At 53.4% G+C, this 16,081-nt stretch overlaps 1 protein-coding gene across 1 annotated transcript in view; it reads left to right on the top strand.

Moving 5' to 3' along the window:
• NPTXR (neuronal pentraxin receptor) overlaps positions 1-16,081 on the top strand; it is a 43,132-nt gene that overhangs the window by 10,999 nt on the left and 16,052 nt on the right. The window contains exons 4-6 of the mRNA XM_064368312.1: positions 335-477; positions 2,887-2,896; positions 4,376-5,433. Coding sequence (XP_064224382.1) covers positions 335-477; positions 2,887-2,896; positions 4,376-5,433 — 1,211 coding nt within the window. The remainder of the gene's footprint in view (positions 1-334; positions 478-2,886; positions 2,897-4,375; positions 5,434-16,081) is intronic.

The raw sequence follows: 16,081 nt of genomic DNA, 5'->3' as shown, positions 1-16,081 counted from the left end.
CAAGCCCAGGTAATTTTTGTATTTTTTGTAGAGATGGGGTTTCACCATGTGGCCAGGCTGGTGAACTCCTGGGCTCAAGACATTCTCCTGCCTTGGCCTCCCAAAGTGCTGGGATTACAAGTGTGAGCCACCGTGCTTGGCCTCAAAATCCATTTATTGAGAAAATATGTTGTACCATGGGCTTTCCTAGACTCCATGTTCTTCCCCCTTTTATCAGCAGAGACAATGACTGGGAGAAAAGTTAAATGGACAGAGGAGGAATCCATGGCACCAACTGCAGCAGCGGGGGGTGGGGTTCTTCCCACTAACCTCCCCCTTCCAAGTATCTCCTCAGGAAGAGAGGCCACGGGCATCTTGGAGGAGCTACCCCTGACCATATATGGAGAACTGGACCTTGGTGTAAGGAATGGACCACGGCAGCCAGGGAGGGGCTCCCCCAGCTCTCCACTCAACAACAGATTTGCCTCTCAGCAGCAGGTGGGGCAGTTAGCAGATGCTCTCCGACTTCAGGATCCACCCCAGCTTCTGAGCTGAAGCCCTGCTCTTCTGGGGCAGCTCCCAGCCAATAACTCAGGGTGAAAAGGGCATCATAGGGACAGGCCACTTGTGCCTGACACAAAATCTCCCTCATGGGCAGTCTCAGCCCCAGAGCTCCCATATTGCTGTGCCCAACACTTTGTTCGATCAGCACTGAAGTTGGCAGCTCTCCCTGCCCGATTCTGTTTCTAGCCCTCTTATCTTTCACAGGACTTCACCCCCAATAAAGCACTTGCATTTCCAACCCCATCTCAGTGTCCGCTTCCCAGAGGACCCAACTGACAAACACTACCTGTAAAACAAACTGCAATCTATTCATGTCTCTCCACCACCACCAACTCCAAGTCCTCATTCCTGGGAGAAGCACCTGGATGGTGGCATACCCCTCAATTGAGCCCCCCACCCCGCTTCCTCTTGTTTTTGTTTGTTTGTTTGTTTTTGTTGTTTTTCTTTTTGAGACAGGGTCTCACTCTGTTGTCCAGACTGGAATGCAGTGGCGCCATCTCGGCGCGCACCACCACGCCCAGCTGATTTTTGTATTCTGAGTAGAGACAGGGTTTCACCATGTTGGCCAGGCTGGCCTTGAACACCTGACCTCAAATGATCCACCTACCTTGGCCTCCCAAAGTGCTGGGATTACAGCCGTGAGCCAGCGCACCCTGCCCTCTTTTATCGCTTTGTAACCCAGTCTCCAGACAACTGCCAGAGTGGTCTTTTAAAAACACAAACTGGGCCAGGTGTGGTGACTCACACCTGTAACCCCAGCACTTTGACAGGCCGAGGTAGGTGGATCATGAGGTCAGGAGTTCAAGACCAGCCTGGCCAACGTGGTGAAACCCCGTCTCTACTAAAAATACAAAATAGAGCCAGGCGCAGTGGTAGGCGCCTGTAATCTCAGCTACTCAGGAGGCTAAAGCAGGAAAATTGCTTGAGCCTGGGAGGCAGAAGTTGCAGTGAACCGAGATCGCACCATTGCACCCCAGCCTGGGTGACAGAGTGAGATCCTGTCTCAAAAAAACAAAAACAAAAACCAGGTGAGACCACTTTCCTGCTTAAGTCCTCCAGCTGGGCTTCGAATCAGACCCACTCCCTTACTGGAGTGTGTAAATCTCTACATGGCCCCCACCTACCTGTCCAGCTTTCTCCCTCCCCTACATCTCACTCTGCTCCAGCACCACTCTGTTCCTTCTGTTCCTGAAACATACCATGCTCCTTTCTGCTCCAGGGCCTTTGCACTAGCTGTTCCATCTGCCCAGAACACACTATCTTTCCCCAGACTTCTGCATGGCTGGTTTCCTAGGTCATTTAGGTCTGAGCTCCAAAGCAGGCCTTTTCTGACCCCCTTATGAATAATGCCCACCTCCAAACTCCCCCCTTCCTACTTCCTGTAACTTTCTATAACACCACTTTAAAACTTTTCTTTGTCATTCTCATCATTATTGGAAATTAACTTGTTTACTTAGTTATTCATTCATTTACCACCAGCCTCCCCACTGGAATATAAACTGTGTGAGCCTGTCTCGTTCCCAGCTCTCTCCAGTGCTTGGCACTGTGCCTGGCACAATGTAGGTCTCAAAACATATTTTCTAAAATGAATTCCTATATTTGTTATATGTGGCAGAATTCCCTTACCCTAAGAATGGAATGAAAGTGAAGAAAAAAAAAAACTAGGAGTCATGACAATTCAGAGGGAAAATATAGGAACTATTCCAGTTTTAGGGAAGTTTCCCCTAGAATCCTTCCCTGGCCATCCCTTGAGGAATCCTGTGTTAGGATTAAGGGGGATCCCTCCCAGAACCCCGCTCTGTCTTTGGGCTTTGGGAGTTCTCTGTCTTCTAATCCTTCCTCTGCCTCCAGCAGCAGCATTGGGAAACTACTTCAGCAAACATTCACCCAGAAGCTCTCCTGGGCAGGCTTCATGCTGAATGCTGGGGATAAAGATGGGTCAAGGAAGAAGGGAGAGGCTGGGCGTGGTGGCTCATGCCTATAATCCCAGCACTTTGGAAGGCCGAGGCAGGCGGATCACCTGAGGCCAGGAGTTCGAGACCAGCCTGGCCAACCTGATGAAACCCTGGCTCTACTAAAAATACAAAAATTAGCTGGGCGTGGTGGCAGGCATCTGTAGTCCCAGCTACTCAGGAGGCTGAGACAGGAGAATTGCTTGAACCCGGGAGGTGGAAATTCCAAGGAGCTGAGATCGTGCCACTGCACTGCAGCCTGGGTGACAGAGTGAGACTCTATCTCAAAAAAAAAAAAAAAGTCATTCTAGGGGATAAACAGACTAGTTTAAACAAGATTTGACTCCAGTCTCCGGACTCATTTGTCCAAACTGTCCCCAAACTCTCATAGGGCAGCGCAGGTAAAGGTGGCACCATTTGGTGCCCAAGTCACAGTGGCTCTGCTGCTATTGCGTGCCAGCAGCCCTCTCTCTTGGCATTTCTGGTCCTTCCCTAGACTTCCTATGACAGTTTCTCCTGGGGATGCTATCTGTGTGTTTCTGTCTTCACAGAACACATGCAGATGTACCAGGAGTCCCCATGCCTCACGCACCCCCAGGACTGTAGCAGAACCTACTGCTGGCCTTTGCCTTCTGAGAGCCCAGCCCATCTCTCTGTCCATGAGATGCTTCCTCCAAGCCCGACCGCCTGCACTGGGTTTTGAGGTCACGGCTTCAGTGAGCGCTAACGCACATCCACACACACATAGCACTCAGGTTCCTGGCTTACAGCGCTTGTGTTTGCTTCTCTCCTCTTTCACAACTCAGGTGCGGGTGAAAATCTCTGGCTCCTAGAGATGGGCGAACAGGGTGGACATCCTAATGTGTGTGGAGGGAGGGAGGTGGAGCACATGCCTGGGGACACTGGACAAAATCCCAGTGCTGGACAGTGTCCCCCAGGGCTATTGCCTCTTGGGAAACATTCCCATCTCTCCAGACCACCAGCACTATGTGAAGACCACTTGAAGCCACAATGGTAGTTGTGGTGGTCCAGAGATCCTGGTTTGAGCCTTCCCTTCAAGTCAAAAATGCAGGCTTGGAAGAGAGACGTGCGCTGGGAATGACCACAGCCCTCCCAGCGCCCTTCCAGCCCTGGGAATCCATATTGGTCAGGAAAAGCCTCATGGAAAATTGGAGATAAATTGTGGAGGATAGTAGGACTGTTTTTAAGTTCTTAATTGCAAAGTTAATTTTCAACAAAATATATATAGATGTTTTTGACAGGAGAAAGTAAAAAGCTCCTCCACCACCTCCACAGCACAGCCCACTCCCATTCCTGCTGTTCCTTCTGGGCCTGGTCCACATGCCCATCAGGCACGTGGCACCGCTTGCCAACTAAGGCAGACTGCAGTGGGGGTGGGGGGTTCCTCTCTGGACCTGTGATGCTCTAAGCCTCCAAGGAGTCAGAGGAGAGAATTTCCATCCTCTGAGATCACAAAAAGATTTTGTATTGGGGTGGTGGGGAGTGAACTCTGCTCTTTCAAAAGGTTGGAGGTGGGGGTGACGGGCAGGTGGTCACAGTATAAAGAGAAGTTAGGTCAAAATCCGCGCCCCCCGCCCAGCCCCCAACACTGGCCTTTTCCCCTCCTCTAACCGCTCCCACCCAGCCCCATCCACAGTCTGGTCCAGTGAGACGTGTCTGAGCCCACAGGCTGCTCCAACGCAGCCAATGGTGACCTTGGACAGCGATCTGACCTCCGGGGCCTCAGTTTCCTCATTTCTATTGTGAGCCTGTCCAGGGCGAGGCTCAATTGCGACCGAGCTTGTGGCGTGCCTAGCGCAGAGCCCCACCCGAAGGAAAGCTCCCTCCGGGGTGGTTATGAGCATAACCCGCTTGGGGAGGGGGCCGGAGCACGGGAGGGCTGGAATGGGGGTTACCCAGGAGCCCCGCCGCTCGGCCCTCGGGTGGCCGCCCCCTGCGCCGTGACCGCGGCGAGATAAGGTCCAGGGCGCTGCCCTCGCTCTCCGCCGTATCCCCGGCGGCGCCCCCAGCCCGGCGCCCGGCACTGAACGGGTGCGGGGCTGAGCCAGGGCCGGCCAGGGGAAGCGAGTGGGGCGGGGCCGCCGCGCCCGCTCCCCCTCCCCGCCGCCAGCCGCCTTCTCCTCCTCCCGCCGCCCGGGCTCAGAGCGGCAGCAGCAGCGGCCGCGGCGACAGCTCCGGCTCCGGCTCAGGCTCCTGCGCCTGCCCTGCTCGGCCCCGCGCGCCCGGGCTCCGCGCCCCGACCCCGCCGCCGCGCCTGCCGGGGGCCTCGGGCGCCCCCGCCGCCCGCCTCACGCTGAAGTTCCTGGCCGTGCTGCTGGCCGCGGGCATGCTGGCGTTCCTCGGTGCCGTCATCTGCATCATCGCCAGCGTGCCCCTGGCGGCCAGCCCGGCGCGGGCGCTGCCCGGCGGCACCGACAACGCCTCGGTAGCCTCGGGCGCCGCCGCGTCCCCGGGTCCGCAGCGCAGCCTGAGCGCGCTGCACGGCGCAGGTGGCTCGGCCGGGCCCCCCGCGCTGCCCGGGGCACCCGCGGCCAGCGCGCACCCGCTGCCGCCCGGGCCCCTGTTCAGCCGCTTCCTGTGCACGCCGCTGGCGGCCGCCTGCCCGTCGGGGGCCCAGCAGGGGGACGCGGCGGGTGCGGCGCCGGGAGAGCGTGAGGAGCTGCTGCTGCTGCAGAGCACGGCCGAGCAGCTGCGCCAGACGGCGCTGCAGCAGGAGGCGCGCATCCGCGCCGACCAGGACACCATCCGCGAGCTCACCGGCAAGCTGGGCCGCTGCGAGAGCGGCCTGCCGCGCGGCCTCCAGGGCGCCGGGCCCCGCCGCGACACCATGGCCGACGGGTCCTGGGACTCACCCGCACTCATCCTGGAGCTGGAGGACGCCGTGCGCGCCCTGCGGGATCGCATCGACCGCCTGGAGGTGAGCGCCACGCGCCGTCGGGGGAGCCGCCGGGGTGGTGGGAGGGACCGCCCGGCCGCCGCCGCCTCGCGGTCCCCGAGCCTCCGGTCTCCGGGGACGATCGCGCCCTCCTCGCTGGCGTGATGGGGGGATTCCGATAGGAAACGCAGTCAGGCGTCTGGCACGGTGACTGAGGCACAGGGGGCGCGCCAGAAAGGTTCGCTCCTCACCCTTTTCCCTCTCCAGGCACCTCGCTGAGCCTCAGTTTCTGCGTCTGTAAAACAGGTATAACCGTGTCCACTTGTAGTGGAAATTGAATGACATATATGTGTGTGAAAATGCTTGGCACGTACTAGGACCTCATTATATGTCCATTTCTTTCTTTCTTCCGGACACCCCCAAATCAGCACCAGCTCCACCCTCACACTCTATGGCTAGGAGATGGATGCGCTGTACCAGGGACTCGGGGTCCTCCCCTCATTACACAGAGTCAGGAAGAGAGTGCTCCGTAAGACAAACCTGGGTGCCCATCACCACCTCCCTACCCTGAACCTCCCACCCTGGCTCAGGCTGTGACCCAACTGCAGGAGCTCAGGTGCCAGGCACCCAGCCTCACACACCTGGAAGCCCACAGCTCTTGGGTGGGAACTGAATGGAGAACAGGGCCCCATCGAGCTTCCCCTCCTCCACTCACCTTTTCCAGGAGTTCCTGGACCAGGCTTGGGGTCAGACAAAAGGGGTCCAGCATGGGAGAGCCCGCTCTTTGCTGTCATGTGACCCTGGGCCAGTCATTTCCCCCCTTGGAGTCCCATGGCCACCCTCCTCCCTGTAAAAATGAATTTGGGGTTCCCAGAAGTGCAAGGCAGGCAGACTGGGCAGGACAAACATCTGGGACACATTCACCACCCTAGCCATGAACTGACTTCCAGACCACAAGGAAGTGGGGTAAGCAACAAAATCAGATCTGTGGAAGGAAGAGGGAGAAAGAGGCCAAGGCACACACTGTCCCTCTGCTGCCTCCCCCTAGGCAGAGTGCAGCAGGCAAGTTGGAGGGAGGAGAGAGGCCGGGAGTAAACACAGGGACCCCTTAAACAGGGGCTGTATAACTTAAATCCTGGGCAAGCAGCACTGGTGATACCCACGTGGAAGGCTGAAGATGTCGTGGTCCGGCAGCCCTCCAGGACGTCTGTAATGGTGTCAGTGCCCTTCCCACAGGGTGTCAGAGTGCAGCCAGGTGGCCGTGGTAGCCAACCCCCCACCTTACAGATGAGAAAACTCAGCCCAGAAATCTCCAAGGAGGGGTGGCAGAGGCAGGGGGAAAGCTGGGCCCGTCCCACCTCTTCCCCTACTCCAGCTATGGGGGATTTCTAGGATAAGAAAACCAAGACCAGGAAAATAATAAGGAAAAAGCTGAAAGTATGCAATGAAGGGAAGTCTTAGTTTTCTCACCTGTAAAATGGGCATAATAATAGCAGCTACCTCATTGGGATGTTAGGAGGATTAAGTATTTATATGAAAGGCCAAGAATAGTGCCTGGCACACAGGTATGTTCAGTCAATTTCAGTGATTGCTATTTTTATCATTAAACTATAATATTACTCACTTTTAAAATACAGCCAAGGGCTGGGCACAGTGGCTCACGCCTGTAATCCTAGCACTTTAGGAGGCAGAGGCAGAGGGATCACCTGAGGTCAAGAGTTCGAGACCAGCCTGGCCAACATGGTGAAACCCCATCTGTGATTAAAAAAATATATATATATACAAAAATTAGCCAGGCATGGGGGCGGGTGCCTGTAATCCCAGCTACTCGGGAGGCTGAGGCAGGAGAATTGCTTGAACGAAGGAAGCAGAGGTTGCAGTGAGCTAAGATCATGCCATTGCACTCTAGCCTGGGTGACAGAGCAAGACTCCCTCTCAAAAATAAAATTAAATAAAATACAGCCAAAACTCAAAATAGGAACAAACAGGTTTTAGGCAACAGGTTTTAGTCATGTAAAAAATAATTTTTGACTTTCATTAAATACACTTCCTCATGCCTGCCATAGCCCCTGCCACCATGCCCAGATGGCACAGGTGGCTCCTCCCACGTTTGGGGCTGGCAGGCTTGGACCTGCCCTGGACCTGTGCCCTCAGCACCTGCAGCACTTTGGCAGGGTGGCCTCCCTTCTGGTTGGCCCACTGAGGTTGGGGGGATCCTGGCAGCTGGGATCTGGTAACAGGTCAGCCTTCCAGGCTGGGGGAGCCCTGGCTGCTCCATGTACACCTTCTCTTTTCTGAGTGCAGCCACCATGGACAGAGAAAGGCAGGGGCCTGCTTGGTCACCAGGTCTGCCTTTTGAGCATGGCAACAGCCACAGCTAGTCTTTAGTGGGGGCTCTGGGAGGGGCTAGGGCTGGAGCCCAGTAGACACAGGGTGAGACCATTTGTCTCAGGAAGTCCCATGCACCTATCAGCCACTGTCCAGTCTCTCCCCTCTTCTCATCCAGTATCCTCGAAGTGCCCAGATTTTCAGGGTCTCCTTTTTTTTTGTCTTTTTTGAAATGGAGTCTTGCACTGTCAATCTCAGCTCACTGCAACCTCTGCCTCCCGGGTTCAAGCGATTCTCCTGCCTCAGCCTCCCGAGTAGCTGGGACTGCAGATACCCACCACCATGCCCAGCTAATTTTTTGTATTTTTAGTAGAGATGGAGTTTCACTATGTTGGCCAGGCTGGTCTCGAACTCTTGACCTCGTGATCCACCTGCCTCAGCCTCCCAAAGTGTTGGCATTACAGGCGTGAGCCACTGTCTCACAGGATACACTGAAAGTGCTCTTGCTAGTGTCCGCAAGTTGATAAATGAGGACTTCTCAGTCCTCATCTTGGTGGAACCCTCTCTGACATCTGAGCCTGCTGATCATCCCCTCCTGCAGGTCCCATGCCCTGGGCTTCCAGCCACCTCTCTCAGCAATCCTCCTCCCTGTCTGCTGCCTCTGACTCTTTGCAGGGTCCTCCTCCTTTAAGTGGTGTGCCCCTCCTGGCCCTCACTTTCCCTGGGTGCACTCAGCCATGCCTGGAGGCTTCCCACACCTATTCCGCGGAGGGAGGAGCCTCAAACCAAAGCTCAGTGTTCAGCCTAGATTTCCTCCCAAGCTCCAGACCCATAGACACAGGGGCCTCCTGAGCATCACCCTCTGGCTGTCCCATCAGCTCCCAACCCCACTGTGTTTCAGCTTGAACCAGGCAGAAACCATCCTGGGCCCCTCCCTCTTCCCCCGGTTCTGATTGGCCTCATCTCTGTGCAGCAGCCTCATCTCTGGTCTCATGACTCCAGGCACACCTCTCCCTCCACCCTCCTCCAGGCAACCCCAGGGGTCTTCCTTAAGCCCACCATGGGGCTCTCCTGGGTGCAAACTCCTTGGCCTGCTCCTAAGTTACCACTTTGGATCTGGTCCCTCTCTCCTGACCCTTCTCTCAGTTCATTCCTGCTTCTGCCTGGATCATCCCCAGTACATCCCTGCTCCTCATCTTAGAGTCTGCTCTGAGGACACCTCCTCCCAGAAGCCATCCCTGTTCACACTCTGTCCCCTTCCTATCCCCACCTGGGCTTCCATAATCGTCACACTTCCTTGCTGGTCCCCACCTGGCACATCCCTGCATTACCAACCCTCTTACAAAAGGGAAGGGAAGGTCTGCTTGGCTTCTTCTCTCCCCAAAGCCTCAAGTGGGAGCCACATTTGAGGGCTTAGGGGAAAGCCTCTTCTGTTTTTATTTGTGTTGCTATTGTTGTTCATTGAAACCTGTCAAAGGTTATGGGGGAAATACTGCATTTGACTGCGTCATTTTCTCCCTTTCTGCAGCCCCCTTTCGGTCCTTATCCATATGCAGCCATTGTTTGAGAGCTGCTGTGTAATTACCATTTTAATGATGCTGTAATATGCTGGGATTCATCTGCGGCTCCAAATCCATCAGTCACTTGACCGGCTCCTGTTACTGGAGATGTAGGTTGTTTCCAATTATTTTTCTTCCAGGTATTCATTGCAGGATCCATTGCACGCAGAGAGCTGTTTGTTTGTTTGTTTTTAAGTCTGTTGATTTCTTTAAGCTGAATGCCCAGGAGTGGTATTACTGGGCCAGAGGATATTGACTTTTTTTTTTTTTTTTTTTTTTTTTTGAGATAGTGTAGCTGTTGCCCAGGCTGGAGTGCAGTGGTGGAAACTCGGCTCATTGCAACCTCCACCTCCCAGGTGCAAGGGATTCTCCTGCCTCAACCCCCTGAGTAGCTGGGACTACAGGCATGTGCCACCACACCCGGCTAATTTTTCTATTTTTAGTAGAGGCGGGGTTTCATGTTGGTCAGACTTGTCTCAAACTCCTGACCTCAGGTGATCTGCCCGCCTCAGCCTCCCAAAGTGCTGGGATTACAAGCGTGAGCCACTGCACCTGGCCAATATTGACTTTTTATGGCTGAGGCCAGGAACCACTTTCCAAGAGTTGGCCCACTGATGCGGCTACAGGCCTGCATGCATGTTCCGGTGTTCCATTTTTGTGCTAATTTTTTTTTTCCTTTTTTTGAGACGGAGTTTCGCTCTTGTTGCCCAGGCTGGAGTGCAATGGCACAATCTTGGCTCACCGCAACCTCCGCCTCCTGGATTCAGGCAATTCTCCTGCCTTAGCCTCCTGAGTAGCTGGGACTACAGGCATGCGCCACCATGCCCAGCTAATTTTTGTATTTTTAGTAGAGACAGGGTTTCACCATGTTGACCAGGATGGTCTCGATCTCTTGACCTCGTGATCCACCCACCTCGGCCTCCCAAAGTGCTGGATTATAGGCGTGAGCCACCGTGCCCGGCCCTTTTGTGCTAATTTAATGTATGTATACAATGGAACTTCAAGATTAATTTCAACAGCATTTCCTTGGCATAAACCACATCCTTATCCCAGCCTGGCAAGCTGGTTGCCTCCTCCCATCCTGAAGTAGGAGCCAGATAACCATTATAGTGCACACTTACTGAGCACTTACTATGCGGCAGGCACTGTGTGTTATCTCATTTAATCCTCGTGAAATCTCTACGAGGGAGGTACAAAGAAACCAAGGTTCAGAGAGGTTAAAGCAATGGCCCCAAGTCAGCAGTGGAGCCCAGTGTCTGGTTCTAGAGCCCTTGTTCTTCATCATCAACTCTAGACCCTTCTGGAGGGGTCAGACCTCACTCACCTTCAGGATAGTGAGAAAGACAGGTGAGGGCGATGCCTGTGCTAGTCACTGTCCTGGACCATTTCTGCCTCAGACCCCAGATTGAGAGGGATGGAGGCCAGTCCTCAAGGCTTGTCCTGCTGACTGGCTAAATAGTCAGGAGACCTGCTGCAAGACCTTCACCGCTGCTGATGATAATAACTAACACTTATTAGATACTTACTAGATACATATTAGCCTATTCAGTCTTCAGTCCTATGATGGAGGCTGTACACATTCCCCTGTCTTACAGATGAGTAAACAGAGGCTCAGAGAGACCCAGGCAAATCCCTGCCCCCACCTTCAGCTTCATTGCCGCCCCCTCAACCCCTGCCACACACCCTACAATGGTACAGAAGGCCAGATACTCCCTAAACACACTTCCAGCTCTAAAAAGTCTCTGAAATAGGTCAGGCGTGGTGGCTCACACCTGTAATCCCAGGACTTTGGGAGGCTGAGGCTGGCGGATCACTTGAGGTCAGGAGTTTGAGACCAGTCTGGCCAACATGGTAAAACCCTGTCTCTACTAAAAAATACAAAAATTAAGGCTGGGCGCAGTGGCTCATGCCTGTAATCCCAGCACTTTAGGAGGCTGAGGCAGGCGGATCAAGAGGTCAGGAGATCGAGACCATCCTGGCTAAAACGGTGAAACCCTGTCTCTACTAAAAATACAAAAAATTAGCTGGGCGTGGTGGCAGCACCTGTAATCCCAACTACTCAGGAGGCTGAAGCAGGGGAATCGCTTCAACCCAGGAGGTGGAGGTTTCAAAGAGCTGAGATCACACACCTGCACTCCAGCCTGGGTGACAAAGCAAGACTCTGTCTCAAAAAAAAAAAAAAAAAATTGCCAGGTGTGATGGCATGTGCCTGTATTCCCAGCTGCTTGGGAAGCTGAGCCAGGAAAGTAGCTTGAACCTGGAAGGTGGAGGTTGCAGTGAGTTGAGATTGTGCCACTGCACTCCAACCTGGACGACAGAGCAAAACTACTTCTAAAAAATAAGGAAGCCCAGAGTTGAGTTCTTGCTTGTGACTTTAGACTCATCACTTTCCTTCTCCGTGCCTCGGTTTTCTTGTCTGTAAAACAGGCAGGAGGAGGAGCTAAGTCCCCGCCCCCTTAGGCTCTACATTCTGAGTTCTTGGACAGATGGCTTCTAAATAGGGATTGTGTGGGTGTAGGTGTGTTTACGGGGGGTTATATATGTGTGCCGCCCTGAGCCCCTTCCACCCACTCCCAGAACGATGTTTCTCAGGGAAATCTGCAGATAAACACAGCAGCTTCGAGGATCTCTTGGTGTCTTTTCGAAATCCCATTGGTTGTCTTTGCTTTTCTCTGACTTTGCTGCCCATTTAGAAGCTTCTGTCCAGCGGGGACTGGTTCCCCTGACCCTGGCTCTCTGGCAGTGAAGAGGGCTTGGGAGAAGGGATGGCTGGGAGCTTCAGAATGTGGAGAGAGGGCTTCTGCGGTTGGCCTTTGGTTGGAGGATGTGGACTCACAGTGCCTCCCCTCCCGCAGTGTCCCCTCCAGCCCCAAGAGCGCTGCAGTGTGGAACATGCTCTTGGTACAGACTCCAGGGCCAGATCACCTGGGTGCAAATTCCGGCTGTCACTTGAGAGTGCTGTGACCTCAGGCAAGGTGCTTAACTTTCTCAGCCTCAGTTTCCTGTCTGTGAAACAGAGATATGAAAGCCTTTGGGGGCTGGGCACAGTGACTCACTCCTGTAATCTCAGCACTTTGGGAGGCAGATGGATCATGAGGTCAGGCAATTGAGACCATCCTGGCTAACACGGTGAAATCTCGTCTCTATTAAAAATACAAAAAAATTATCTGGGTGTGGTAGCACGCGCCTGTAGTCCCAGATACTCGGGAGGCTGAGGCAGGAGAATCACTTGAACCTGGGAGGTGGAGGTTGCAGTGAGCCAAGTTTGGATCACTGCACTCCACCTTGGGCAACAGAGCGAGACTCTATCTCAAAACAAACAAACAACAACAACAACCAAAAAAAAACACACAGAAAGAAAGAAAAAATAAAGAAAGCCCATGGGACTTGTTTATCTTACATTCAAGATACATAAGAGGTCATAGATCTCTCTTAAACAGACACAAATCTTAAGCGGACATCTCAATGAAAATTTATGGTTGGATACACCTGTGAAAGCACCAGCCAGATCAGGAATCAGAACACTTCTAGCACCCCCAGAAGGCTCCCTTGTGTCCCCCAAAGACAACACTCTTCCAAAGGCAACCTCTATTCTGGCTTCTGTCACCGTAGTCAGTTTTGTCTGTGTTTGGACTTCATACAAATGGACTCAGACAGCTGTGCCCCCTTCTGTCTGGCGGTTTTTCATTCAGTGTCACGTCTGTGACATCCAGTCTTGTTGCATGTACCCGCGGAGGACTGCTCTTTTCATTGCTGTGTGGTGTTCCATTAATTCATTTACCCATTCCTCTGTGGATGGACATGTGGGTTGTTGCTGATTTACAAATAAGACTGCTGTAAACATTCTTGGGATATCTGCTGGTGGCTGTCAGCCCTCATTTCTCCTGCATCGAGCCGCAGGAGTGGGTTGCAAGAGGGGCATATATTTAGCGTCGGAAGGTACAGCGAAACATTTCCCCACAGTAGCTGGGAGAGTTTACACGCCCACCCGAATGTAACCCTCACCAAACTTGGTATGGTCATTTTAAAAACATTTCCGTTTTGGTGGGCGTGTAGTGCACTCACTGTGGTTTAATTTGTATTGCTCTGATGATTCATGATGTTGAACACCTTTTCCTATGTTTATTGGCCATCTTGTAAATCTCTGCCTGCAGGAGGTGGAATGAAGTCAGAGGTTTATGCTCCTCACAGAGTGAAGAAGGTGGGGCAGGGGCAGGGGCGTCTCTCCAGGACAGTCTTGGGCTCATCATACCCGTGGAACTCTGGGGACAGAGACAGAAGCAACCAACCGAAGGTGGGAGCGCTGATGTGCTTCCATAGCCCTCGCTTTACTCCAGGGGAGGCTGAAGCTCAAAGAGGTTGAGGGACCTGCCCACAGCCACAGGGGCTGAGCCAAGACCAAGCCAGGATTTCTCACTGAAGTGGGCTAGGGCTGGGGGCCTTCCATCTGCTAAGGATTTTGGGCTGGGGCCCAGAAGGGCCTTATCTTGAATGTAAGATAAACCTCAAAATAAACAAGCCCCACAGGCTTTTTTTTTTTTTTTTTTTTTGAGACGGAGTCTCGCTCTGTTGCCCAAGCTGGAGTGCAGTTGCACAATCTCGGCTCACTGCAACCTCCGCCTCCCAGGTTCAAGTGATTCTCCTGCCTCAGCCTCCCGAGTAGAAGGCGTGTGAGCAGGCAGGGCCTCCACAGAACTCTCGGCTGGGCTTCTGGAAGCAGCAGCCTCACAGAAGGGACTTGAAGGGAGGAGCAAGGGGCCTGGTCTGGAGGGGTCTTTAAGCACAGTCTAGGGCCTCAGACCCAGGAGGTACATGGCCAACCCCATCCCTGCTTCCTCTTCATCATCCCTCTCCCTGCTTGTCTTCTTTCCTTCAGCTCCAAGTTGGCCTTAGGAGACAAAGAAGATCAAAACCACCCTGTCCTCTGCCCATCACTCACCTGCTCCCTGCCTAGGTGAGAGGAGCTGGGCCTGTCCCTGGAGAAAGGCAGCATGGTAGCATGGGGCTTCTCTAAGAAGGCTTCCTGACCCCAAACTTCCACCCTGGCAAAACCCAGTGGGCTGACCATCCCAGAACAGCCTCTGCCTCACCACCAGCTGGGAGCACCACCACCTGTGGAGGCACGGGGCCATATTTGCCTTTGGGGCCACAGTACCTGCCACTTGGCAAGAGGCAGCAGGGGTGAGCTCACCCTCTGCACCAGGCCCCTCGAGGGCCTTACAATTGAATCTCACGAGAACTATGGGACTATTACTATATGCGTTTCACAGATGAGGAAACTGAAGCTCAGAAAGGTTCAGAAGTTTGCCCAGCTCACTCAGTTGGCGTTTCCACCCAGGAAGCCTGGCTCCAGGCCCTGTACCAGGACGCACTCTGCTCTCCTGCCTCTCAAAAATAGCGAAGAATGATAGTAATGGTGACAACCACGTACTGCCTCTTATGGTTGGCCACACTTCATACCTGTTCTTTCATTTCATCATTATTTGTGTCTCCAAATGTAGGTACTATTATTACACTAATTTTCAAATGAGGTCATTGAGGGCCAGAGGAGTTAAGCGGCTTGCCCAAGGCCACAGATCTAGTCAGCGAGGAGCTGGGAAATGACGCTGGCCTGTCTAACATGAGAGTTTGTGTCCAATGCCATGTTGCTGCGGCACACATTGATGGAGGGATGGATAGGTGGATGGGTGGGTAGATGGATGGATGGATGAATGCATGGGATGGATGGATGGATGGATGCATGGGGATGGATGGATGGATGGATGATGAATGCATGGGATGGATGGATGGATGGATGCATGGGGATGGATGGATGGATGAATGTTGGATGGATGGATGGATGGATGCATGGGGATGGATGGATGGATAGATGAATGCATGGGATGGATGGATGGATGAATGCATGGGGATGGATGGATGGATGGATGGATGAATGCATGGGGATAGATGGATGGATGCATGGGGATGGATGGATGGATGGATGGATGAATGCATGGGGATGGATGTATGGATAGATGGATGGATGAATGCATGGGGATGGATGGATGGATGCATGGGGATGGATGTATGGATAGATGGATGGATGAATGCATGGGGATGGATGGATGGATGCATGGGGATGGATGGATGGATGGATGAATGCATGGGGATGGATGTATGGATAGATGGATGGATGAATGCATGGGGATGGATGGATGGATGCATGGGGATGGATGGATGGATGGATGGATGAATGCATGGGGATGGATGGATGAGTGCTCTACAGCCCTGCTACAGAAGCTCTCAGGGCCCTCTTCTCTCTCTACAGAGCATCTCGGTTTAGGCATCAGAGAAGCTGCCATCTGGAGGGTGAGCAGGCATTGGGCAGAGGAGGAGTGGGGGTGGGAAGAATTTTCTTGGAGAAGGAACTGCATGTGTGGAGGTCTTAGGATGAGAAGGAGTTTGGGGCAGTTGAGCAGTGGAGGACTTTCAGTGGGCGTGACCTATGTCCTGTCAGGGTGAGGACTAAAGCCAAAAGGACAGGGACTTGATTGGCAGGGAGAGGGGGCTGTTGAAGGATTTTAAGCAGGAGAGCACTGTGGCTGGACTTGCCTCTGGCCGCTGTGTGAAGGGTGGAAGTGGAAGCTGTGACAGAGTCCAGGGGCAGCAGCCAGGACTAGGGAGAAGCCCAGGAGCTGAGGGAAGCTCTGGGTAAGATACAGGGTTTCATTCAACCATTAGAGTCTCTACTTTAGGATTTTTTCCTTGTTTTTAAAAGAAAATCATTGTCCAGTGTTTTTAAAAGAAAACCATTGTCCAGTGTT

Source organism: Aotus nancymaae, unplaced genomic scaffold, assembly GCF_030222135.1.
Source record: "Aotus nancymaae isolate 86718 unplaced genomic scaffold, 86718_ANA_hifiasm-v0.15.2.pri h1tg000076l, whole genome shotgun sequence".
NCBI classification, from domain to species: Eukaryota; Metazoa; Chordata; class Mammalia; order Primates; family Aotidae; genus Aotus; species Aotus nancymaae.
This window is presented reverse-complemented; position numbering and strand designations above follow the sequence as displayed.